The 25,825-nt window shown below is 56.4% G+C and overlaps 3 protein-coding genes across 5 annotated transcripts in view; 1 reads left to right on the top strand and 2 right to left on the bottom strand.

The window, feature by feature from the left end:
* NRBP1 (nuclear receptor binding protein 1) overlaps positions 1–5,153 on the bottom strand; it is a 33,134-nt gene extending 27,981 nt beyond the window's left edge. Inside the window, exons 1-2 of the mRNA XM_056487272.1 lie at positions 4,905–5,153; positions 4,502–4,721 (exon numbers count right to left, since the gene is read on the bottom strand). Of these exons, the coding sequence (XP_056343247.1) occupies positions 4,502–4,705 (204 nt within the window). The 5' untranslated portion in view covers positions 4,706–4,721; positions 4,905–5,153. The remainder of the gene's footprint in view (positions 1–4,501; positions 4,722–4,904) is intronic.
* Positions 5,154–5,228: 75 nt separating this feature from the next.
* Positions 5,229–19,864, top strand: PPM1G (protein phosphatase, Mg2+/Mn2+ dependent 1G). Its single transcript, XM_056487271.1, has 10 exons — positions 5,229–5,703; positions 9,608–9,677; positions 13,340–13,425; positions 13,755–13,887; positions 15,501–15,970; positions 16,377–16,514; positions 17,273–17,507; positions 18,474–18,603; positions 18,742–18,844; positions 19,192–19,864. Exons 1-10 carry the CDS (start codon positions 5,584–5,586, stop codon positions 19,384–19,386), a joined length of 1,680 nt encoding a protein of 559 aa, XP_056343246.1. The 5' UTR covers positions 5,229–5,583; the 3' UTR covers positions 19,387–19,864.
* On the bottom strand, positions 17,898–25,571 carry LOC130250996 (E3 ubiquitin-protein ligase RNF19B-like). 3 transcript variants are annotated; one of them, XR_008840082.1, is made up of 12 exons: positions 25,405–25,492; positions 24,945–25,132; positions 24,285–24,343; positions 23,741–24,136; positions 23,167–23,348; positions 22,736–22,886; positions 22,326–22,488; positions 21,769–21,883; positions 21,522–21,656; positions 21,239–21,431; positions 19,435–21,075; positions 17,898–19,044 (listed from the first exon to the last, which is right to left on the bottom strand). XR_008840082.1 is itself a non-coding variant. In XM_056487273.1 (11 exons), the coding sequence occupies exons 2-11, from the start codon at positions 24,978–24,980 to the stop codon at positions 20,916–20,918; spliced, it is 1,590 nt and encodes a 529-aa protein (XP_056343248.1). In that variant the 5' UTR covers positions 24,981–25,132; positions 25,405–25,571; the 3' UTR covers positions 17,898–20,915. The 3 variants fall into 3 exon arrangements, 2 of the variants coding, with proteins under 2 accessions (XP_056343248.1, XP_056343250.1); XM_056487273.1 differs by having other exon boundaries at positions 17,898–21,075; positions 25,405–25,571; XM_056487275.1 differs by lacking the exons at positions 24,945–25,132; positions 25,405–25,492 and having other exon boundaries at positions 17,898–21,075; positions 23,741–24,341.
* Between the last annotated feature and the right edge of the window lie 254 nt (positions 25,572–25,825).

A 25,825-nucleotide genomic window follows, 5' to 3' on the forward strand; every position in this document is an offset into this window, starting at 1 on the left:
GGCCTCTGTCCTCTTCACCCTGACAGACACACTCACACACACCCCGAAAAGGGAACCTGCTTGTGCCCACACAGGCGTGACACAGATTCCTTCTTACTGAAGTATACCACAAAGATGTCAACAAAGTACTTCTTATAAAGTCTTGGCTTACACAGTCACACAGTGTTTTCCTCCCCAGAAAAGGTACAGAAAGAAACTTGGTCAATAGACAGCCACCACACACAGCAAACCCAAGGACATCACCATCTGGGAAGTTTGAGCCTCTCCTACTCACATGAGCTTGCCAAGCCAAACACCATAATGCTGGGCTGAAAACAAAGATTCTGCTGCAGCAGTGCACAACTTTTCCTACAGTTACATGTCATCCATGCAGCTTCCAGGGACAGCAGGTATGAAGCTCACAGTTTCAGGTTCACCACTAGCCAGCTTCAGGAGCCTAAACCTGACCTGCTAATGTGGTGCTGCAATCCTGCTCCATTAGGAAGTTTCTATTCCAGGAGACACAGCACACAATTCTCTGGACAACTCAAGAAAATTAAGTTAGCATGCATGCTGCCTGCAAGAAGGAAATGGAGTGTTACAGCAGGACAGCAGAAACAGAGGTTGGTTTTTCAGGGACAGCAACCAGAAGTGAGCCAGGTGAGCACAGGCTGGGAGACCCCACCAGCCCTGTGATCACCCTGCCCTCATGCTGTGGGGCCTTCCCTGTGCTTCAGCCATGGGACAAGACACCCTGTAAAGCCTCACCTGTGTGCTGGTCAGGACAGCAACCAGGGATGTAGGCACAATTCCAGAGCCAGACTCAGCTCTGTGAGGAAAGTACCACAGTCCACAACACTACAGGAACCCCAGGTACTGCCCCATGTTCCACAAAACATGGAATTTGGGGAACACAAGCATTTTCTATCTTGGTAAAAAGGGATGCTTGTTAAAAGTATCACAGAAGCACTTGATTTTAATAAAACTACTCTGAACTTCTGCAGGAATTACACTCTTTGCGCTACAGAAGCCTCTTGTTTATAGAAAGAATTACAATCAATGAACTCAACACTCAGTCCTTTTATACATCTGAAATTTAAGCAGAACAGTATACAGAACAGCCAGCTGGAAGGGACCTTCACAGATTCCCTGGTTCCACTGCTCAACCCAATCAGGGCTGGCCCATGTCACAGCATGCAGGGCATTGTCCAAATGCCTCAAACATGGACAAGCCTGGGGCACTGACCTCCTCTCTAGGAGGCCTGGGGCAGGTGTGACCCTCTCAGTAAGGAAATGCTCTTTCTTGTCCAGCCTGAGCCTCCCCAGATGCAGCTTGGAGCCATTCCCTGGTGTCCTGGCCCTGGATCCCAGGGAGAAGACCTATAGTGGGAGCTTCTCCTCTCATGAACATGTGGTTCTTTTGTGTATAACAGCCCCAGGGGTTCTGTGCCATCCCACCTAGTCGAGGTTTGTCCTCTCGATGCCAGGGCACATGCTCGCTCCAGCCGAGATGCTGCTGACCAGCACCCGGGTCCCTTCGGTCCCTTTCTGCAGGGCTGTGCTTCACCTGCTGCCCTCTCCGTTCAGACCTGTTCCCAGCACCACTCCCCCTTGTGAACCAATGCATTTCACTAGTGGATATGGTTCAGTCAGGCGGCTGAAGCTGAAACATGACCGCTGCCTTCAGCAGCTCCTGCTCGGCAGCTCGGCCAGGAGGGCGCTGTCCAGGGCCCGCCCAGGGTCCCGCTCCCGGTCTCAGTCCCGTTCTGGGTCCCGGTCCCGGTCCCGCCCAGGGTCCTCTCCCCGAGCCCGGCACAGCCCCGAGGGTGCGGCCGCCCCGGGGCGTGGCCAGAGCGGGCCTCAGCCAATGGAAGCCGCCGGCGGTGATGTAACGCTCGGCGCCGCCTGCCATTGGTTGACGAGGCCGACCCGTGGGCCCCGCCCAGCCCCGCCCCGGGACCGGTTCTCGTCCCGGTTCTTGTCCCGGTTCCGGTCCCGGTTCCGCACGGGCCGCGGGGCGCTAGGGAGGGCCTGAGGCGCCTCCCCCGAATCACGACCAGGCGGGCAGGGAGTGCGGGGACGGCGCGGCCAGCGCAGGCCGTCCTGCGGCCCCACGGCCGCTCCGGGACCGGGGGCACCGTCCCGCCGGAATGTGCTCGGTTCGGTAAGCGGGCACCGACATCCCCGGCTCACAGCCAGCCCGCTCCTCCCTGTTCGCGGGCCCTCTATGCACTGTCTGCACAGCCCCACCTCTGCTGCAGCGAGTGCATCACTCACGGATGGTAAAACAATCTTTTTTTTTTTAAAAAAAAAAAAGCGAGGCCATTAAATTTCAAAACCTACACCAGAGCACGGTACTCAGAACAAGCAGGAAAGAATGTCACACATAGGGAGTAGCAGAGCACAGGCAGAACGTACTGCCTCACTCCGCAGTCATGTGTGTGCACCCATTCCTCTCCAGATTTCATGTCTCATTGTTCCCACAGTGCCACCTCACCCAGCATCCAGCAGATTACTGCCATAATAAAAGATCACATCGCATCACTGGGGAAAGCTCGGCAAATGATTTTTCCATGGAGTAACACCATCTCCCTGTGAGAGGTAGTGAGTAAGAGCCTGTTCAGGCACTGCACTGACAGGAATAACCAGTGCAGACTGAGCTGTCACACCTCCCCAGGAAAAAGGGCATTCTGCTCTGGGACACTTAGAAAGCAAAGCTGTTATTGCAAATAAATTTCAGGTTAGGACATCTGCAGTGCCAGAGTTTACTCCGGAGAGCAGATCAGCCCAAATGATTACGACAGCAAAGAGAGTCTGATGTCATGCAGTTCAGGGAACAAAAGCCTCTCCACAAACTGGGGGCTAATTGAGCTACAAATTCACAGGTGAACTCCAAAGACACACCAGGATTTCACTGCAGGGTCAGCTGCAGCTGAGGCCACTCCCAGTCAGACACAAGACTGTGCAGCTTCGATGAGTGAAGGCTTCAGCAGAAACAGCCCCGAGCTCACCCAGATCACTCTACAATGTGTTCTGTGGCCCAATACCCATCCCTCAACCTGTGGTGGTACAGCAGAGCTCTGACCTCTACAGAGGCAACCTGAAGCCGTAACACAATAATTTAGCCACGCCAAAATTTCAATTGATTTCATTTGTCTGCCGAGAGGGAACTGAAATCCAAAGAAAACACCCAAATATTACTTGTAGTGTAGGGGAACACAGAAAACCCTGTGTCTCTTTGTCTCAAAATGATCAGTACTAAATAAAACACACTGAAAACATGACACAAACCAACCAGCTTTATTCTCCAGTAAGTGCCCTGTCAGCACAGAGCAAGAGATAAAGCACTTCAGGTATGGAATATATTGTGAAGGACAGAGCCAGAGCTTCACACTTCTTTAAAAAAAGGGAGAAAGGAAACCTTTTTTCTGATGTTAAAGCTACATTTGTAACCATTCTGCAGAGTCTCACCAGAAAAGGCACATTCTGACCTCACCATGCCAGCGTTGGGCTCACACTAAACCAAACCGTGACAGCTCTCAGCAAGCAAAGGTGAAGAACTGCAGGGAATCCCTGACCTTATTTTGACCTCCAAATTTACATCAGAACAAATGACTCTCTCACCATCACTGCCCTTTTTGCAGTGGTGGACAAAGCAGACAAACCCCTGCGCTCAGCCCCTGACTCGGCTGAGAAAAGCCCCATCAGCACTTGTGCCGCAGCACTGGAGCGAGCACACTGCCCGGCTGTCAGGACCTGCCAGGGCTGCACAGCCTGCCCTGCTAGAGCAGGGGCACTGAGCCAGCACACAGCAGAAACCAGCTTCTGCAGACAGCCCCCAGCAAGAAAAACAGAGCCTAGCAGTGAGCAGAAAAAACAGTATGTCCCAAACAACACGATCTAGTCTCCTTGTGCCTTTACACAGTACACTGCCAGCTCACGCACTGAGCAGTGGGAGCGGGTGGGACAGGCCAAGAAACAAGCCTGTGAGAGCTGACTGTGCCTGATCCTGGTTGCAGATGACACAGCAAAGCAAGAGTGAGGACTCAAAAGCTGATGAGCCCGGGTAACTGGCTCAAGTAACTGGCCACCTCGGCAGCAGGAACCATCTACACTCCCCAGTGAACACCAAGAACTATCCAGTCACTGATTTTGACCATTCCCAGAGAGAAAGATCTGTGAAACGCGATGCACACCGAGAACGCCGGAGCCACTCCTACTCCACAGCAGCAACAGCTGGCCTTCACACCGGCCTGCGGCAGGGGAACACAGCACTGCCTGCGCTCCAGCCGAGACGCTCCGGGCCCGAGGAACGGCAGCCCTGCGGCTGGCCGAGCGCCACCCTTCTCCCTGCCTCCCGGGAGCGCGACGGGCCCCCGCTCCGGGGCCTGGCTGCCCCGGGGACAGGTGGCAGGAGCACCGGGGATGGGGGGAAGGCGGGGGGAGGAGGGAGAAACGGCCGCGCGGGCCCCACCCGGGCTCCCCCGCAGCCCAGCTCCGGGAACCGGCCCCCGGCACTGACCTCCTCGCGCCGCTTCTGCCAGCGGCCGCACGGCGACTCCTCCAGGATCTCGGACTCGTCCTCGCTCTCCTCCTCCTCCTCCTCTGGGGGCGCCGCGGAAGTCACCGGCGCAGACACCGAGGTCATCCCCGGGCCAGACGAGGCGGGCTCCGGCTTGGGGTCGGAGCCGCTGCTGGGCACCTGCTTGGACTCGCCCTCCGACATGCTGCGGTCGCACACCCTGCGGGAGAGGCGCGGTCCGTGAGGCGCGGAGGGGCGCCAGGCCGGGCCGGGCCCGCCGGGCGGACCGGGCCGCGCCCGCCGGGCCTGTCAGCCGAGGCCGCGCCCCGGGCCTGCCAGCGGCGTCCGACCTAGCCGGTCCCGGGGCGAGGCGGGGGCCGAGGGGTGGGAGCCGCGCACTTACCGGGCCCGCGGTACCTCCCGGTCCCGAGCAAGTCTCCGCCGCAACCGCCGCGCTGCGTAACGCGCCGTGCGGGGCGGGGCCTCTGCCGCAGCCAATCAGCGCCGCGAGCGGCGCGTCAGCACCCGCCAATGGCCGGCAGGAGGGGCTCCTCCGTACGTCACGCGATAGGGGGCGCCCTGCGCGAAGGGCAGTGAGGGATCGTGAATAGGGCGGGGCAGCCCCTTGTACAGCCAATGAGATAGCGAGACTGGGCCCTCCGGGCCGCTGATTGGACGGTGGGCGTGACTCAGCCTATATAAGGCGCTGTCTGCGCGAGGGCCCCTTATATAGAGGGGCAGGGCGATAATTGTGGTAGTTTTGAGTGTGTGTGGCTTTATCTATGCGAGCGGGCGTCCGCGGCACCGGCTGCCGGCGGCATCACCTGCTCCAAGTCCGCTGTTCTCCCGGAGGAGCCTCAGGGCAGGTCGCAGCTACCGGCGGGCCGTGTAGGTAGTCCCGGGGCGGAGCGGGCCGCGGTGCCGCTCTAGCCGCGCCTCTATGGTCGGCGCTTCCGGCCGCCGAGCTTCCGGCCGCGCGACTTCCGGTCGCCGCCCGCCGGTGCGAGGTCCCGCCACCCCCGCAGTCCGCCCGCGCCCCCGGTCCGGTCCGGTCGCCGCCGACCGAGGCCGCCGCGGCCGCAATGGGCGCCTATTTGTCGCAGCCCAACACGGTGAAGAGCTCCGGGGACGGCGCCGGGCTCGGGCCGCGCCCGCTGCACTTCGGGTTCAGCGCCATGCAGGGATGGCGCGTCTCCATGGAGGTGAGGGGGTGAGGCTGGCGGGGCGGCCGCATCCACACCCGGCACTCCCGGCTGCGCGCCCGCAGGCCCCGGCGGCGCCGAGCGGCACGGAGTCCGGGGGCTCTCGGTCACCCCCTCCCTCCCGAGGCCGCGAGGGGCATTCTGACTCTCCCGGTGCCGCCCCAGCCTTTCCCGAATTCCGCACGGCAGCCGCATGTTCCGGCTCCTGCGGGGACATCCCCCCGTGCCGTGGGGGACACGTGCGGCTGGATAAATCCCTGCGGGAAATGAGGGATTCGGAGTAAAGAACGAAGGAAAGGAGCGTTTGGTGCTTGAGGTGAAGTACGAAGTGAAAGCAAGTGGGAAATTCTCAGGGAACATGCCTGGTTTTTCTCCCCTAAAATGAAGAGTTGGTGTCTTGCTGTGCTTCCTCCCTGTTTTTATTTGCTTATAGGAAAATTTGTAGGAAGAATTCTCATGGCTACTGTCAGTCTCCTGTTGGCAGTCCTGGCTTTGCTGAACTCTTTGTGGGCAGATGAGCTACCACCAAACCACACCTGGCTGAGGATCCAGGTGTTTGCCTGTGTTCCCCCAGTGCAGGAGGCTGCAGTAACTGCTCTTAAAGCTCTTGGTTGATGTGTGGGGCTGCTGGCCCTGCTGCTTTGTGAACTTCAGACCCTCTGTGAGTACCAGTAATGTGCTGGTTTATTTTCCCTTCTGGTCAGCAGTAAACAGCTGGATTCAGTAAGGATTAATCCTGGTCCCTGCAGACACCTCAGGTACATCTCAGTGTTTGGTTTGCAGCTCTAGGGCTGGTTTGGAGAGGATGTCCTGTTCAGGCTCTCAGATGTTGAATTTTTGCTGATATAGGTTCTTAAGCCATTTTGTCAGACACTTCACCACTTCTTGGAGTGGGACAGCAGTTGTACAGGTGACAAATCAGTGAGCAGGGGTGTTTCCTCCTTGCAGTGTGTGGAATCCTGGGCTCTGGTTCTCGGGGTGGAAGATGCAGAACTGGTGCTCGTGCAGCTGAGACTCACTCAGAGTGCAGAGCTGGCTGACAGTGTCTGAGCTGGTCCTTGCCATGGCCCTGGAGGGGGATCTGCTGGCACAGGACATTGCTGGAGCACTGAGGGTCATCTCAAAGGCGATTAACGTGCATGTAAGCAGCTAAATGCAGCCATGGCTCTGGCATCCCTTTGCACAGAGCTGGGATGTGTTAGGGAGCCAGGCTGGGAGGAGGGAGAGCCCAGATTTGTGGTGCTGGTGGGCTCCCTCAGCCCCCCACAGCTGGGACATGGCTCTGGGACAAGGGCCCCAAGCTGCAGATGTAGCTTCTGCACTACCCAGCATCTCTGGTTTATCTGTGCTGGCAGAGGCAGCACTGAGGCCAGTGTGCATGATTTAGTTGAGTTACCCCCAGAAACAAGCATATGGCAGCAGTTGAACCTGCTGCAGATTGCTTCTGAGCCTGATGGGAGGGAAATGTGTTTTGCACAGCTGAGCAGTCCATTTTTTGTGCATTCCAGCACTGTGTTTTGCTCTCTATCTTATCTTGTTATGGGGATTTGTTCTGTTTTGTTTTCTTCATGTTCAGTTGTACTTTTGCTCTTCTGCAAGGCTTGGAGAAAGTCGTCAGAAAATGTTTGTGCTTAGTGCTGTGGTTCTGTGTGTGTTGGTGAAGCCAGTAAGAGTGTGCACCTAGTAAGACAGGTATTTTGGGTGTAAGGAGCTTTTTGTCACCTTGTACTTGGGTTTTAGGAGCCTTCAAGTGAGGTGGGTGTACAGGGCTCTGAAGAAATACTGTAACTAAGTGCAGAGAGGTTGCTTTGGGAGTAAGGAAATGTTTGGGGCAGGTGAAGGGTCCCAAGGATAAGGATACAAAAAAAAAAAATTGTATCAGGTACTAGAAGCAACAAAGGAGAGGGCTGAAGTCAGTGTTGTGGTCCAGAGGAGTTCTCTGGGTACAGTGGGAGGCACAGGATGTGGTTGGATGGGGCTTTTCCAAACTCTTTGCACCTCTTTTGACTGCACCCCCACAGTGTGACACCAATGGCCCCAGTTTGCAGCTTCATTCCTCTCCCAGGCTTAGAGCAAAAGCCCTTGCTTCAAAAACTGTGAGAGTTGGGTTCAAAATAGGGAGATTTGTTAAATTAACTCGGAGGTCAATTTATTAATTTACTTACTCATTTCAGCTGAATTGGGTGCTTGATGTTTCAGACAGTTTTTCACCACTGTTATAGTAACCAGTCAGTGACTGGATGGATAGCAGGGAGAGGACTTTTGGAATCTGTGTGAGCTCTTCTGGCACACAAGATCAGAGTCAGTGAGAGGACAGTCACTGCAGCTCCCTGAGCAGGGCTCCAGGCTGGGCTGGACGCTGCCAGGCCCTGGCTTTGCCCTGTGTGCAGAGCAAGCCCCCACGCAGCCCTCCCTGCCCAGGTGCCCCTGGGGCTGGGCTCAGTGAGGGGACACATCAGGACAGGCTGCAGGGGGGGCCCAGCAAGGGCAGCACAGACTGGTTTTGGTGCCAGTGCTCAGTTTCCTCCCCAGCAACATTTGCATCTCTTTAATTACACTGCTGTTTGGTCACCTGGGACTTATCCCAGTTATTGTGTTGGGGGTTCCCTGTCTCAGTAGCTTCTGTGAATGTCAGAAAAGTGAGCACTAAAATGCTGCTTCTTTATCCCTGTTTCCATTTGCTCCCTGCAGTGAGGGCTGGGAAATTTCCTGCATTATCATTTGGTCATTACTCGTTTTGAACTCAGATGGTCACCTGCCTGCTCAGAAGCTCTTTTCATGCCAGTGCCAGCAGGTCTATTGCAAAGAGTGCTACATAAACCCAGAACCTCACTGTTCCTGTGTCTTGAGCAAGGAACAAAGCTCTCTTTTTACAAGATACTGGAACTCTGGAGAGTGAAGAGACTGTGAGGAGTCATACATAAAAAAGCAGTAGAACTCAGTGGTTGCTGGGCTGTGATCTAGTTCTGTGGTGTGTAAATTTTGGAATATTGCTGGCAGCATGGACACATCCAGATATTTGAGACTGCTGTCTTGGAGTAAGCACAGTGTTTTGGGGCAGTTGTAGCACGTTTGAGGTGATGAACCACAGAAAAGATGGCATTGCTGAACATATCACAGGATACATGTTCTTCCTGAGGCAGGAGTGTGGGATGTGTCAGGTGCTGAGGGCTGGACTTGAAGGAATGTTGGGAGGTTATCGGGGCAGGGGCAGGGCTTAGGAGAAAGGTTCAGCCTGGCCATCTGTTCCAGGCTCTGTGCTGCAATACCAAGGTGGGTTTGCTTGTCCATAGGGAAAGAAGTGCAGGCCCTGCTGTAAAATCACAGGGTGCCTTCCTCAAAGCTGGCTGTTCCAGAGACCTCCTGGAGACCTTCTGTACATGGCTTGTGGCGTTGACCTTTGTGCTTTGTCAGAGATGGGAATGGAGCTGGGGAAAGGTCTGGAGCACCAGTCTGGTGAGGAGGGGCTGGGGGAGTTGGGGAAGGTTCAGCCTGAGAACAGGAGGATCAGGGGGACCTCCTCACTCTTTACAGCTCCTTAACAGGAGGGTGCAGCCCCGTGGGGTCACACTTGTCTCCAGGAAACAACAGACAGGAGAAGGGGAAACAGTCTCGAGCTGTGCTAGGGCAGGTTCAGGTTCACTCATGTGAGCAATTCCTTCATGGAAAGGTTTGTCCAGCCCTGGCACAGCTGCCCAGGGCAGGGGTGGAGTCCACATCCCTAGAGGGGTTTAAATGCCCTGTGGATGTGGTTCTTGGGTGCATGGGACAGCACTTTGGGTTGGCAGTGGTTGGGCTCAGTGGTCTCAGAGGGCTTTTCCAACCCAAACAAATTTGTGTTTCTGTGGTTTTCTGTGGGTCTAATGCAACCCCTGTCATTCCAGGCCTTTGCTCTCTCTTTCAGGATGCCCACAACTGCATTCCCGAGCTGGACAGTGAAACAGCCATGTTCTCTGTCTACGATGGACACGGAGGTAACTGCATCTGCTTTGCTCTGTCCTGCCCTGCAGTGGGACCCCTCCAGCTGTCTGTGCCTGCTGGGGCATCCATCTGGTGGTGGCAATTCTGCTCCTTGGTGGCAAGCATTTTCTTTGGTAGATACCATCAACAGAGGTTCTGAACCCCTTGGGGGTCCTAGAAGGGAGGTTGGGGTTTGATCTGAAGTTGAAATCAGATTTGTATTCCATCCTTTATACCTTTTGAGAATCGCTGGTTTTGTGGTGGATAAGCTGGGCAGGAGAGTAACAGAAGAAAAAGTGGTTAGAAAAATCACCTGAGATTGACTCTAGGCAGTGTCAGGTGTTCTAGTGGGTGTCCAAGGAAAGAGTGAAAATCAAAACAGACAGATCCATTCCCTGTAAGGGTTCCTTAAACTGGAGATTGCAGCCTCTCCATCTTGGAGACGTGCTGGAGTCTTCTGGATGAACTAACTCTTCACAAATTCATCTAATTGCATTTTAAGAAGTTTTCTACATTTGGTGATTGTTTGCACTGTGCATTTTGCAAAGAGTCTTTTTTTGAAAAAGATATGGTTAAATCTGCTGTCTGATAATTTCACTGTAGTATCCATGGCACAAGGAATAAGTGAATAATCAACTTTAGTAGTATTTTTCACTTTGACTGTTTTGGACTCCATGTCTTTTTCCAGTCAGAGGAGTCCTAGGCTTGTCTCTGCTTGTATGACTGAATATTGCTATTAAATATTATTGCTAATATTATTACAGGATTTCCTCTGCCAATATAATGTAAGAGCTCAAGATTCTGCTGTTAAATCTTGCAAATTATTTTAATTTTGATCATCCAGACTGATCCCTTATGTTTTACTGACCTCTTTTCCTGCTAATTTATGTAGTTGTTGAACAACACAGCTTTTCAAGGAGCTCTCCCAGTGGCCATCCTCCATTCTGAAAACTGCTCTTCTCTAACCTCCCTGCTTTTCTTGTGGCAGCTTAGTATGGAAAACATTTGATGATTTATTTGAAAGCTCTTTGAAAATCTGTGTGAGCAGATGCAGTAAACTGCCTGTTTCATCCTGTTCATTGGCTTTATAACACAGTGTCCAGTTTGTGACTGTCACTGCTGCCTATATAGCAAGTAACTTCCAAAGATGTCATCTCAGTCTGAAGAATCTATTTCATCTCCTGAAATTATTTTTTTCCTGAGCATCACCTTAGAGTGTGCAGGGACCCATGTGGAGCAGTCACTGATATCCTGAAGGGATCTTTGAGAACATGGGATGATGGGTTGGTGCTGAGGGGCAGAGAATGACAAGGAAATGGGATGTAGGGATGAGGAGCTACCACCTCAGGAACTGCTGTGAAATAAAGATAAGGAGCATCTACCACAGATGGGTCAAGAATGAACAGTATCAAACCATCTGCTGTCCCCTGAGCTCAGTGTGTTGGTTTCTCAGCTGCCAAGGTCTTACTCCATGTGTTTGATTTCAGAGACTTTGGACACTCGTGACACTCCTGTTAGTGTAGGACATTAAGTATTGTCTTTGGGGTTCTTAAATACAATGGGGAAGAGTCAATATAGACATTAGGGAAAGGCACAGAATGGCAAAGCACTGGCATGAGTTTGTAACTCATATTTTAGTTTTCTAGTGATTGAATCTCTACAGCTCTTCCTAGACAAACCCTATCAGGAAGGATATGGATATAACTGAATCTGACTTAGAAAAGGAGTTTTTTTGCCCATTCCCTATTATTGTGTGGTTTTATTGCTCTGTTTGTTCTTCAGTTGGAAGCAATTTCTCAGCTCTCTCCAATGTAAGTTTTTGGGTGGGATCCTTGGTAAGCATTATTAGCTGGCAGTGCAAAAACAGAATTTAGCTTCTCTCATATACCTTAGTCATCTCTCTGCCTGGAATTCTCCAGTAAGCTTCCTGTTCCAGATAGGTTGGGAAAAGTTTTTATTACTGCGTTATTTGAAAAAGGGTGAGTTTGGGGATTTCTTTACATATTAAAATTTTCCATTTCATTCATCAGTTTTTCTCTTGTGTTTCCCTATTGTGGACAAGCTTTCCAGTGTTTGAAAGATGCTGCTGAGCCAGTTTTTTGCCTTCCCCAGCTGCTTTTCTATGTGCTCTGGCCTCCTTGCCCCCAGATTCCCCCAGATTGGGAACTCTGCCCCTTGAGTGGGGAGCAGGGAGTGTTTGATCAGTCTCCATTGCTGTCTACTTGGGCTTTAGTCATTCTTTTAATAATGTCTTCATTGGCAGATATCTCAAATTGCTCATCTATCCTGAGGTTTATTTCTCTCCCTTTGCTATTTGCCTTTTCACTATTAAAAAAAATACTGTTACTGTTATTGTTTTAAACTTCTCTGGACTCAAGGGTTTCCTGTTACTCTTCCAATCCATTCCCTGGTTCCACAAGAGGTGAGCAAGTGGCTGGTGGTGCTTATTTGGCCCCTGGGGTTAAACCACAACAGTCCTTTCTTGGCACCCACCATGGGCTGGAAGGGTTGGAGCTGGTAATGGATAGACCAGAGCATGTCAGAGGGGATTTGTATCTCTTAACAGCTGCAGGTCACAGTGCTGGCTCAGGTGTTCCCAAGATCAGTTTACCTGACCCCACAGGAGCCCATGTGGCTCTGGTTGTGCCTACAGCCACAGGAAAGCCCCAGGTGCAGGCAGGCTCTGGCATGCTGTGCCCAGCCACCCACACTGCTGCTTCTTTGTACTTTGACAGGGAATGATTGGTCCAGCAGAGCTTCAGGATGTTCCTGGACCCTGCACTGGCACCCTCCACCTGCCTGCAGCTTGCCCTGCTCCTCTCCATCTTTCTGTGCAGTCATTTCATTTGTTTCTCAGTTTCTGGCTCTAATTTTTCTTCTGTGTGAGGTGTGAGCCATGTTCCTGTGTCCTACACTTCGCTCATACAAAAACCTCAGTGGACTAGTCTGATCCCTTACAACTGTCCCTACTCTTTCTTGCCCTATTCAAGATAAACTACAGAAACTCATCATCCCTCTCTTTATTCTTCCTTCTCTCTTAGTAGCAGATTCAGGATCTAAACAAATGCCTCCCATGCCCTATTCCATACCTGACACCATTACTTACCAAGCTTTTTAAAATCTCCCAGCTGCTCTAGGATGAGCCCTTGACTTGAGCTGTCCCTCAATACTGGTTATCCCATTTATCTGGCTGTGCTCTTTCCTGTGCCAAGTGGCTGCCCCATCTCTTGAGAGGTTCATCTCAGTCTCTGGGATCTCACTGCCATTGGTCTGGAACACACACTAGAGACAGAACACTTGTTATGTGCTCACTGCACGTTGGTAATGCTCCCATAGAACCTGCAGTGAGCAAAAGCTTCCCTTTCCTTCTGCTTTCACTGACATGTGAAATTAAAGATTTGCAGGTAGGCTGGACCTAGAGAGTCAGCCTAAATGTCACTGTTCCCTCTCAGGAAGTTCACAGCATTGGCCAGAACTGGTGATTTGAAGCTCTGAGGTTTGCCAAGGTCATCTGCACATCCTGCTGGGAAGGTGTGAGCAGGGTCCCCACACTCAGCTGCTGTGTCACTGTTCTGTGTCTGGAGCAGCTCTGGTTGTGTCCCAGGGTTTACCTCAGGAATTCCATTGCTCAAGAGGTTCTGACTGGAAGGATCAGTGTGTTTCTGCTCTTTTCCAGGAGAAGAAGTTGCCCTGTACTGTGCCAAGTATCTTCCTGAGATCATCAAAGACCAGAAGGCCTACAAGGAAGGCAAATTGCAGAAGGTAAGGAGCCAGCTCTGCCCTGTGAGCTCCAGCACAGAGGAAAGCCCTGGTGTCAGTGCCAAGTTGGGTGAATTGTCCAGGGAGGTGATGGAGTCTCCATTCTTGGAGCTGTCCAGAACCTGTCTGGCAGTAGTCCTGGCAGCTGACTGGGGGTGTCCCTGCTGCAGCAGGGCACTGGAGCAGGAGAAGCCTGTGGGTCCCTGCCTGCTGCAGCCATGTTGTGGTTAGTGACAGTGTGCAAGCTGGAAGAGACTGGATTGCACAGTGTGGCAGGCTGGCCTCCTGTAGGGGAGGGGCTGCTGCCCACTCATGTCTGTGTTCACACACAGGCCCTGGAAGATGCATTCTTGGCCATTGATGCCAAGCTCACCACAGAGGAGGTGATCAAGGAGCTCTCCCAGATGGCTGGGCGGCCACAGGACGATGAAGATGAGAAGGAGAAGGTCGCTGATGAAGATGATGGTAAGTCAGATGCTACTGAGCAGACAAGGCTGCAGCTCCAGGACAGGGATGTAGAGCAGCAGGGTCACATCTCCTTGGGCACAAGGTTTTCTGTCCCAGTTTCTCAGTTAAATTTTGGCTGAGTTGAACTACTGCCCCTTAGCATTGTCCATGGCTTTATACTGGTGCTAGGGGAGCCCTTAGCCATTTGTGAGCTTAATGCTTTGGATAACAAAACAGCCTGTCACCATTTTATAGAGCCTCCTCCATGGGCTGCAGGGTTCCACGATGTCACTATCAGACTAGGAATGGTGAATGATACAGCAACACATCACTTCCTTCTGGGGCAGGAAAGAAGTGATTCATTAAAAAGCAGCTGCACTTCTATAGACAAGATCGTGGAACACAGGATAGAAAAAGCTCATTGGTCCAAGAAAGCCAACACCTCTTGAAAACATGCTTTTACCAAATCATCACTTAGCTCATGCACTGTTCTGTGATCAACACCAGGTGCCAATCTCTGTTATTAATTACTTTGCTTCTGCTTTCTTTGAGCAACTTGGGAAAGTGCAAGCTGCATCCTTCCCTGAATCTTCACCAGTATCCACACCACAATATGTCAGGAACTCTGAGCTAGGCTCAGTTGTGGAAGGGAAGTGATGTGGTATGCTGTGCTCAGCTCTCCCTGGCTGGTGGCAGGGAGATAGGATTGAAGTAGATCCTGGTGTTTCCAGCAATTCTTCTTCCCACAAAAAAGCAAGTGTTCCACCAGCAAGTGGTTGCCAGCCCAGGAGGTGTTTCCTGGGGTGGAATCCTGTGCTGTTCTCCCTAAGTACCTTGTGACCAGCCTTGAGGCAGATGCAAGGTCATCATGTCACCTTGAACAATATGTCCATCTGGAAACGATGAATTTGTTGTTTCTTTTTCTCCAGCTGACAGGCATGAAGTGGGTGGATGGGTAGTTGGGTTTTCTTTCTTTTTGTTCTGTGTTTTGAGGAGCATTGGGGCTATCTGTATGTGTTTTCCTTTTGGGATTAAATAGCAAAGAAAACAATATGCAGGAGGATGTCAGCAGAGAAGCAGTGGTTTTTGGCCCATGGTCACTGGGGAGAGTGATCCCACTTTCTGTCTAGTCCCTCTTGGGAGATGGCCAAAGCTGTGCTCTCACCTGTTGTACAGGTGACAGCTGGTGGGGATCCCTGGGGTGTTCCAAGCCTGTGGAGCAGCTGTTCTCATTCCCAGATGCAGCATTAATGACCAGACCTGCACATGGAAGTGGTGACTCTGCTTCCCTGCAGCTCCCAAGGGGTTTGTGCTCTGCCACACCCTTGATGTGAGCACTCTGTGGTGCTGTCAGCCAGCCAGGGAGCACCAGGTCTGGGGCAGTGGGGGCACGGGCAGTGGGTGCTGTGGTCAGAACTGTGGCCTTGCTGTTCCCATCCTGCTCACCTGTAGCATCTGGGAGCTGTGGGAGGGCACAGGCCTGGCTGTGTGCTCAGAGCCAGCCTGGGCAGCGCTGCTGGAGCTCTGCCAGCAGCAGCCTCAGCTGGGGCAGCTCACCAGAGGACCCCCTGTGCTGGGTGTCCTGCTCTCTCATCCTCCCTGTCCTTGTCCCCTCCCTCTTCCGTTTGCAGTGGATAATGAGGAAGCTGCTCTTCTGCATGAAGAAGCCACAATGACCATCGAGGAGCTTCTCACACGTTATGGACAAAACTGCACCAAGAACCTCAAAGCCAAGTCTGTAGCTGCAGCTGGGGATAGCGCTGTGGAGGGGACAGGCAAGCAGCATGATGGGGAGTCAAATATGAACGGAGAGGCTGACCCAGGGGAGCTTCCCGACCACAAGGAGAGGAAGAACGGGAAGCCAGACGAAGAAATCACGGGTATTTCCTCCACCTCAGACAAAGCCAGCGCTGGAGGCAACAGCCCTGCTCTGCAGAAGCCTGAACTAGGCAAAGGTGACGAGGCCGTCACCTCTTCTACTGGGGAGGCCGGGCCCTCCTGCTCCTCCACGGGAAAGCCCCAGCGCACAACCAAATCCAAATTTTTTGAGGACAGTGAGGATGAGTCAGATGAGGTTGAGGAAGAGGAGGAAGACAGTGAGGTAGGAAAAAACACTGGAACAGAGTGGCCTTCTGGCTGGGCAGAATGCATTGCTTATGGTGGTACTTGAGACGAGTCTCTGGCTCATCCTAGGTGTGTTCCTAGGAGCAGGTGTTTCAGGCTGATCCTTTGAGGCCATCCCATGGGAATGTTTGGGATTGTTGAGCTAACCCCGAAGGACACACCCTCATCCTGCAGCGGCCAGAGCTGATAGCCCTTGGTCCTGCTGCATGCACCATCCCTTCATCCACTGCTGTAGTGATACCAGCCATCCAGTGTGGGGGACACATGGCAGGTCACCTCACACCTCTGGGGAACTGACCATTGGTCCCCAGGATGGAGGGACCAGTGGGGGGACAGCACCAAGTGTCCTGTGTGACTCCTGTGGTTTCTCTCCTTTCTTGTAGGAATGTAGTGAGGATGAGGACGGTTATAGCAGTGAAGAGGCAGAGAATGAAGATGAAGAGGATGACACTGAAGAAGCAGAGGAGGATGAGGACGAAGAGGAGGAAATGTTGTTACCGGGCATGGAGGGGAAAGAGGAGGTGAACACCTTGGTTTTGTGTTCTCCAGTTCAGTGTGGAGCCAGGGGCACTTGGGAGACTCAGATAGGGGTTGTTCCTGCTCAGATGGGGATGGAACAGCCTGGGCCATGTCCTGGGGCTGAGGGAGCTGCCGACAGCCTGGGTTTGTGCAAAAGCTGAGGCATGGGCCTGGATCTGGACAGCAGGCTGGGATTGAAGAGGCTGATCCTGCTGCTGGGCCTGAGGCGCTTGGAAAGCGGTGTGGAGGGAGAGCAGGGGGCAAGAACAGGAGGGCTCTGCTGGCACCACTGCTCCAGAGCACAGCATGGCTCCTCACCAGGCCAGGGCTGTGGCTCTTCAGCCCATGTCAGCACACGCAGGCAGGCCAGGGACCCAGGAGGGCAGGTAAAGGGGACATGGCTTCCAAGGTGCCAATTTCTCCCTTTGGGGAAATGTCCCAACTTGAAGTGAGGCTGTGCTCAAGCTGGGCTGGGGTTGGAATTAACACATCAGAGGGGTGGGTACAGACCTATGGAACAGCAGAGAATCCTGACCCACCATGCTGCCTGAGGCTGGGATGGAGGTGTTGCCTAGCCCTGCTCCTCAGGGAACACCCTCCTGGTTTTTCCCACTTCCCTCAGGCTGTCTCTGTTCCGTGTGTGCTTATGGGGTGCAGTGCAGCACCCAGGGATCTGGGACACTGCTGGGGCTGTGCAGCTCTGCCAGGTCCCTTCATGACCTGAGATAGAGAAAGCTCACCAAAACGCTGTCTCTTGCAGCCTGGCTCGGACAGCGGGACCACGGCTGTGGTGGCGCTGATCCGGGGCAAGCAGCTGATCGTGGCCAACGCCGGGGACTCGCGCTGCGTGGTGTCGGAGGGGGGCAAGGCTGTCGACATGTCCTACGACCACAAGCCCGAGGACGAGGTGGAGCTGGCCAGGATAAAGAATGCTGGGGGCAAGGTCACCATGGATGGCAGGGTGAACGGCGGCCTCAACCTCTCCAGGGCCATCGGTGAGCAGGAGGGGGGATGCTGGCAGCACTTGGGGAACAGCTTTTAATTGATGAGTGAAACCTCTTCACTATCTGATGGGAGATTTCAGTCTAATTGGAGAAAATGGCTGTGAAATAGTTAGACATCTGTGGAAAGCAACATCTGACACATCCCAGGCTGTTGTGCCAGCAGCTGAGTTTTCAGAAACCACCACATGTAAACTGTCCCAAAACCAGACTGCTGGCTTTAGAACAGGACTTTTCCTGCTTACTGGGTTATTGAGGAATCTTTGTGTGTTGCTTCTTGGGGACCTGGCTTCATGGCAGTTTGAACCCATTTACTTATCTGAGTGTGTACAGAAGGACCCAAACCACTGAAATCATTATCTTAGTGTAAAGATACAAAAAACATCTCTGGGATGGAAATAAAGAGTTTATTATCTAGGAAGACACTGCCATTCCCACCTGCAACTTTGTGGTAGCCCTGGAAGTCCCTTTGTAGGATGATTCCTGATAAACTGCTAGCCAGAGCTGAGTCCAGTTTTCTCAATTGAACTTTGAATCACAAAATGAACCCTGAAGTGGTTTGGGTGGGAAGGGACCTTAAAGCTCAACCAGTTCCAGCCACAGCCATGGGCAGGGACCTTCACTAGACCAGGTTGTTCCAGGCCCCATCCAGCCATGTTGAACACTTCCAGGGATGGGGCAGCCACAGCCTCTTCAGGTGACAGGTGCTGTGTGCTCTTGGCCTGGTGTCAGTTGATCCAGCAGGTGGGTAAGGGGCACTTGGTTTGGAGTAAAGAGAAGCTGAGCTTGCCAAGACCCCTCTTCCTTGGGCTTGCCAGAGCTTAAACAAGGAACCTGCAATGGTTCCTCTGCTTCATGGCCCACAGCCAGATCCCAGGTTGCGGGAGCACTCGCTGATCCCACGGGTAATGCCCTGAGCAGGGCAGTGCTGCTCAGCAGACATCTTCCTCCCCACCACAGGGGATCACTTCTACAAGCGGAACAAGAACCTCCCTCCGGAAGAGCAGATGATCTCTGCCTTGCCTGACATCAAAGTGCTGACAATAAACGATGACCACGACTTCATGGTCATTGCCTGTGATGGAATCTGGTGAGTGGTAAGGGAGCCATTGTGCTGTGGGGCATCACTGCTCCAGCCTTTCTCCAGAGCTGGGCCTGAGCAAGGCCTGTTGGGCACTATGGCCCGTGTGCTCCCTTTGCCTGCCTTTCTGACGTCTCTGCTCTGCAGGAATGTGATGAGCAGCCAGGAAGTGGTGGATTTCATCCAGTCGAAGATCACCCAGAAGGATGAGAATGGAGTCCTGCGGCCGCTCTCCTCCATTGTAGAAGAGGTAAGAGGAGCTCTGCTGTTCCTCCAGCAACGTGGTGCCTCTGCATCCCAGCTTGGTGCCTGGCTCTGCCCTCCCACTCCCTCACAGGGCTACCCTGAGCGTTCCAGCCAGTGTCTGACCTCAGGGTGCTGTCCAGCCAAAGGAATTTCTGCCCACATTCATAAACGTGGGGCTGCTGGGGCCATCTCTGTCCCTGTTCCCTGTGGGAACAGCACTTGACTGTTTGACTCCTGCAGAGTCTGGCCTGGCAGCCCCAGCCCCTGTCAGGTGCTGGGGTGGGCCCAGTACCTCGGGCTGGTCCCAGCATGTATCTGTTCCCTCTGCTGACTTGCCCTGTCCCTCCCCAGCTGCTGGATCAGTGCTTGGCTCCAGACACCTCAGGGGATGGCACGGGCTGCGATAACATGACCTGCATCATTATCAGCTTCAAACCCCGTAACACACACCCACCTGCGGAGAGTGGGAAGCGGAAACTGGGGGAGGCAGCAGCACCAGCAGAGGAGAACGGTGGGGACAGCACCAAGAAGGCCAAACTGGAGTAGCAGGGCCCACCTGGGGACTGGGCTGTGCTCACCAGACTCGTTTCTTACCCATGCTGAACTCAAGACTGCAGGTCTTGTCCTTTTTTTAGCCTTAGCAGAGGCCTTGTCTGTCCGTGTCCTGGTCGGGGGGTGGGGCGGGTCTGGTTAGAGGGCGTGTCACACAGTTCATCAGTAACCATTCCAAAGAGGGAGCGAGGCCGGAGCGGCGCCCGGGGGCGCGGCAGCGCAGGGTCCGTGTCAGGAGGAGGAGGATGTCCCCCATTGTCTCCATGTGGTTGTTGCCATTTCTGTGCCTGTGAAATTTCTGTTTGGAGGGAAGAACTTTTTCACTGTTGAGGTTTTTTTAATCTGCACCCGATTATTTAAGGCCCTTTCTGTTTTTATTTGTGAAACAATCTGGCGGTGGTGCTGCAGCCACACCGTGTTCAGTTGTACACTTTGAATCAATACTTTTTTCAAACTAAAAGATGAGAAAATAAAGTGTGGTCTTGGTCCTCCATTCTTTCCTGGAGGGGGAGGTGAGGAAGGTGGGGTGGGGAAGTGAACATTTGTCCCTAACCAAACCCTATGGAGATAGGCTGAGACAGCTGGGGATGTTCAGTCTGGGGAAAGATCCAGGGAGACCTTAGAGTCACAGTGCCTAAAGGGGCTCCAAGAAAGCTGGAAGGACTTTGGACAAGGGGAAAGGGTTTCCCACTGCCAGAGAGCAGGATTAGATGGGAAATTGGGGAGAAATTCTGCAGTGAGGCCCTGGCACAGGTCGCTCAGAGAAGCTGTGGCTGCCCCATCCCTTGAAGTGTTCAAGGCTGGACTGGACAAAGCCCAGAACAACCTGGTCTAGTGGACAGTATCCCTGCCTGTGGCAAGGGGACAACAATGAGCTTTAATTTCCCTTCCAACCCAAATCCTTTACTCAGTCTGTGACTCCCCAGCTCTGAGCAGCAAAGCATCCAGAAGTAGCCTTTTTTCCCCAGGACGCTGCAGGGTAGAGGGGTGAGGACCCCAGTGCCTGAGACTACACAACCCATCTGGCACTAGGTCCCCACCTGCAGCCCAGGGTGTTACTCTGTGTCCCTCCACACTGGCCTTACTGCAGGACGGACCCCTGCAGTATCAGGATCAGCACCAGACTGGAGCTGCTGCCCGCCCCCAGCCCTGCAGCCTGCTCTCGGGGCAGATCAGCTGGTGCAGGCAGGGCAGAGGCCACGACAGGCCCTGCAGTGCCTGGGTGGGCTCTTCCTCACACCAGTGCAGATGTGATGCCTGTCGTGCACACCAGGGGGCTGCACTGTCAGGGGAGGTTTGCCACAGGAGACAGAGGGACCCTCAGAAAGCAGCTTTATTTCCTAGTGGTGCCTCTGGGAAAGGGGTGGACAGGGCTAGTGCAAGGTGCAGCAGTGCTGGGTGCAGCTGGCACCCCCCCAGGACCCGGCTCCCAGGGCTAGGCGTGCTGGCAGAGGGGGACTGGCTCTGCCACAGGCAGGATTAGGGCCTATGTGTGGATCAAGACTCTCTCCCTCAGGCCCCCATCACTCCACAGGGACACCCACGGAGCTGCCCCTGTCACTGGTGGCTGCCAGGGAGTCCCCAGAGAGGCTCTGCCCAGACAGGGCACTGCTGAGGCTCTGCTGCCGGGCAGAACGTGGCACCGCTTCAACCGACACCTCCACCTCGATGGTAACGCCTTCCCTGCAGACAGACACTGGCTTCAGGGCAGCGGCCCAGAGGGGACACCGTCCCTCCCTGCACAGCAGGGGGACACCGCCCCTCCCTGCCCAGCACGGCGGCAGCGGGGGAGGCTGTTTGGAAGGGATGTGCTGCTCCCCTAGCTCCCTCAGCACACCCTGCTCACCTGTCCGAGGTGTCCTGGCCCTCACTCAGCATACTCCCTGCAAGGGCCACTGTGCTGGCTGACTGGCTGTCCTGTTCTGGCCATGCTGGCCCTGGGCGCGCACTGCGGCTGCTGCTGGGGAGGGAGGCAGCGGGGTCTGGAGCTCCATCCTCACCTGCTCTGGGGCTGGGCAGCACTGACCACAGCTCGTTCACTGGGGACAGAGAGCACACTGCTGCCATGGGCTGCTCCCTGCCGCAGCAGGGAGGGCACAGCCAGGGCCTGGCAGCTGCGTGGGGCTTACGTTTAGCCAGGTTGTCCAGCTCCACCACGCCGAGGTCTCCGGGCGCGCGGCCACCCCTGCAGCCCCAGCGGCTCCGGCACAGCGACAGCACCACGGTCCCGTACACGTAGGTGAGCACCAGGGGCACGCCCACACCTGCAGCGGGCAAGTGGTCACTGCCCAGCCCCAGCCCCGGTGCCTCTGCTCCCAGACATCCCCCACAGGCACAGCCCCACTCCAAAACACAGGCAGTGCCCTCGGCACTCACCCACAGTGAGAGCTGTTATGATAGGGGACACGAAGAGAGAGAGGAGGACACTGCTGGTGACAGAGAGGCACTGCTGGCACCCGGAGAGGCTGCTTCGCCGGCTCTGGCCCAGCACCTCAAGGACGAGACAGAAAGGTGAAGAGCTCTACAAAGAGCATAGCCCCAGGGACACAGCCTCTTCCCAGCCTGCCAGAGCCGCAGCCAAAGCCACCCGGACCCACCCCTCTCCTCAGGGACAGCCACAGCAGCACTGCTGCCACAGCACAGGTGTACCTGGAAAGCTCCCCTGGAACCCTTCCTCCTTTTGCCCACCCTGACCCCGCTCCCCAGGCTGAGCACACCCACACTGGCAGGGGCTGCTGGGGGGCAGCAGAAGGTCCCAGCAAGGAGGGACTGTGAGCTGTCAGGGGTGGCACAGGGATGTGCTAACAGTGGTCAGGAGTGGCACAGAAGTGTGCTGTGGGCAGCAGGGAGCACTGTGGGTCTGTCCAGGCCAAGGGCCATGGGCTACCAGGCTCAGCAGGGAGCAGGACCACTCCAGGACCACCTGCCAGTACCTTCCTACCCATGTAGATGGGGATCCCGATGGTAATGACAGGGACAGCAACACCCGCAGCAAGGGAGATGACCATGGGCGCTCCCAGCACCATGCCCAGCTGCCACAGGATCCTCCGGGTCCGGGACCATGGCCTCTTCCCCCAGAAGGTGCAGCCAGAGGGGCTGTGGGGACACAGCGGGGCTGAGCCAAGGTGTCTGCAAGGGGCAGGCACAGACCAGCACAGCCTGGCATGCCAGGGGATATCCATGGGCCCAGTGGGAGCAGGCAGCCAGGCTCCCCCACACTGAGCTCCAGCTGCCTCCTACAGGGTGCCAACAGCCGGCCCCAGCCCTGCCACACCCAGCAGCACAGACCACCCTGCTCCCCCTGCTAACCCCAACCCTGGGGCCCCCACGGCCCTGCACTGACCTCAGAAAGTGCACGTCAGAGATCTCCCGCAGGCAGAGCCAACAGAAGAGGCACCCACAGACCGTGCAGTTCATGCGGTTGCAGCTCCCATCGTTGATCTTCATGATGAAGGCGCTGCAGCGAGGACAGACCTTGATGTCCTCGGCCTCAGCTGGGGGGAGATAAGATGGGATGGGAGAGCAGGACAGAGTAGTGTGCATCCATCCCAGCCTGTCCCAGGCTCTTCCCATCCCACAGGTATCATGGCAGGGCTGAGGTCCCTCTACACACCCTGGCCCAAATGGCACAGGGGCTGTGAGACTGCAGCAGAGGCAGCCAGAGGGAACTCTGGATCCTGGCTCCAGCAGCCCCACAGGCAGGCAGGAGGCACAGAGGCACACGACTGTGCCAAACCCCAGCCCTGCTGCTCCCACCCCGGGCCAGGGCCTCACCATTGCCCAACTCCTCCTGCTGGGCCAGCTGTGCCGTGGGGGTGGCCAGGCTGGGGGCCGGTGCACAGGGGCCGTCAGGGTGCCAGGGCTGCCGGCAGTGGTAGCAGAACTCGGTGCCACAGCCCTCGCGCCCACAGGTGATGCGGGGACATTCGGCACAGCCGTGGGCAAAGACAGCAAAACTGTGGGGAGAAGGCAGTTGGAGCTGGGGGGAGCAGGGTGCCCCCTCCCCAGCACAGCCTGTGGCAGTCCCAGTCCTGCACTGAGTTGGAGCCACAGCCCCGGCTCAGGAGAGCTGGGATACACCCTCACCAGCCCCCCCTGTCCAGCATCCACAGCCCTGCGGCTCACAGAGTGTCTAGCACAGCCAAGGACTCCAGCCCTGGCAGAGCTGTACAGGCTCCGCAGCCAGAGCAGCAAGGACACTTCCTTGGACACACCCAGCCCAACACAGGACAAACTGATGAGGAACCTGGCCTGGGAAGGGCTCAGGACAGAGGCACACACTGGTGTTGCGGGAGGGGGGCCCACGCCCACCCCTGCATTCCCGTCTCTGTGCTGTGGCCGGTGGTACCTGCAGTCAGGGGCAGGGCACCAGCGGGTGCCAGGATCGGCCACCAGCAGCCGCCGCAGCAGGAACTCCTCGTACTTGTCGCGGAGGGCGGGCTCGGGCAGCAGGCGGTGCACGTCGGCGGGGTGGAGCGCGGCGGGGCAGTGCGGGCAGGACGCGGGCACGCGGCTCTCGCGGACGGCCAGGCGCAGGTACTGCTGCAGGCAGGCCCGGCACGAGCGGTGCGAGCAGCAGGCCAGGCTGGGAAAGGCCTCGGGGGGCTGCGGCAGCAGGCACAGGGGACACTCCTCCAGCACCGGGCCCTCGCCCAGCGGCAGCACCACACGGGTCTCCTCGGGCTCCTGCGGCTCCGGCTCCGGCTCCGGCGGTGTCTCCCCGCCGACGGCCTGCGGCTTCCGCCTGAAGCAGCCCAGAAGCCGGCGGGGCCCGGACACACGTGTGGGCTGGTCCATGGTGGCCCGCCAAGGTCGCCACCAGCTGCTGTTGGACTACGGAGGGCAGCGGGGAGGGGCTGGCCCCGGGGCAGCCCCCATGGCCCGGCTCCTACCTGAGCCTCACCGCAGGTAACAGCGGAACCATCGGCAGCTGCAGTCGGCGCCGCTCAGCCTGCAGAGGAACTGCTCCTGAGAGCGAGCCCGCGCCTGGGAACAGCCCCTCGGCCCCAGAGCAGCTCCACACAGCCTGCCAACAGGCCCCGAGCCTGTCCCACCCCACCCTGACTCCTTCAGCTCCACATGACAGGGGCAGCACCACAGAACTCCCAAATCCCCAGCACGGGGAAGAGGCAGCACGATGACAGCCAGCCCAGGCACCGGGCAGTGGGACACCCACACCCATCCCACCCCAGGGCATCAGGGCTCTCCTCCCCGGGGTGAGTCAACGCTGAAGCACCCTTCACTGGAGTTCAGTTGCCAAGGGACGCGAGACCCAGTTCATTCAGTGACCAGGAGCCAGGTCATTCCAGCAGTGGGGTAAATCTGTCCGTTTTGCTTGCTCAGAGCTTGCGAATCCATGGCCACACTACGTTCCCTCCCCGTGGTCCTTCCCTCTCTACGCCCCAGAGTTGTCCCCTGCCCTCCCTTCCTCAACAGCACTGCCCACACCCCACAGCCTGTACTGCATTCCCTGTCAGCTCTGCCAGAGGCAGAGGCACTGCCATGAGAAGGAACCAGTGGCACTCAGGCGGGACTGAGGAGTCTGAGCATACCTGCTCTGCTGGGCCAAGCACCGGGTGGCTCTGCATCCCCCCGGGGACACAGCGCTTCCCAGGGACAGGGCAGCTGCAGAGTCAGGGACACCGGGCACAGACGGGACTGGGAATCATCGCTGGCAGCACGGCACGGCCACGGCTCCCGCGGGACGGCCACAGCCCGACACATCCAGCGCCCCTGGCACCTGCAAAGGGCCAGCAGCGATCGGCGGGGAGGCCGAGCCGCGGCTCGCACAGCCAGGGCCGCCGGGACGCGGACCGGAGCCGCCGGGACAGCACGGCGAGTGATGCGGGCGGGGACCGGGCACGACCCGGGACAGGCTGGGCTGCGCCCCGGCACCGACCGCCTCCGGGACCGGCCAGAGCACGGCGTGACCGCACAGCCCGCGGCCCTCAGGCCCAGCAAAGCCCTGGGTGGCCCCGGTCTGACCACGGGGGACACCGGCGAGGGACTCACCGGGGTCTGCCCTCAGCGCCGGCGCTCGGCGGGGCCGGACCCGGTGGGCACCGGGGGAGGAGCCGCAGCCGCCCCTGAAGGGATACAGAGACCGTAAGCGTCCGGCAGCGGCCCCGGTCCCGGTCCCGGTCCCGGCGGTGCCACCGCCTCCCGCCAGCCGGAAGGGGCGGAGCCGCGGCTGTCCCGCCCCGCCCCGCGCCCCGCCCGAGCCCGCGAGCCCCGCCCGGCTGTGCCGTGCCCCGGCTCGGCCCAGCCCCGCGCCCCCGCCGGGCCTGGGCCCGCTCCCCTCATGCCGCGGCCGCCGGTGGGCGGGGCTGGGGCAGCGCTGCCTCTGCGCACGCGCCCGCTCCGCTTCCGGGTCGCGCGGCCGCTTCCGGCACAGCCCCCGCGCGCCCGGGGGAAGCGGAAGCGGAAGTGTCCG

Source organism: Oenanthe melanoleuca, chromosome 3 (assembly GCF_029582105.1).
Source record: "Oenanthe melanoleuca isolate GR-GAL-2019-014 chromosome 3, OMel1.0, whole genome shotgun sequence".
NCBI classification, from domain to species: domain Eukaryota; kingdom Metazoa; phylum Chordata; class Aves; order Passeriformes; family Muscicapidae; genus Oenanthe; species Oenanthe melanoleuca.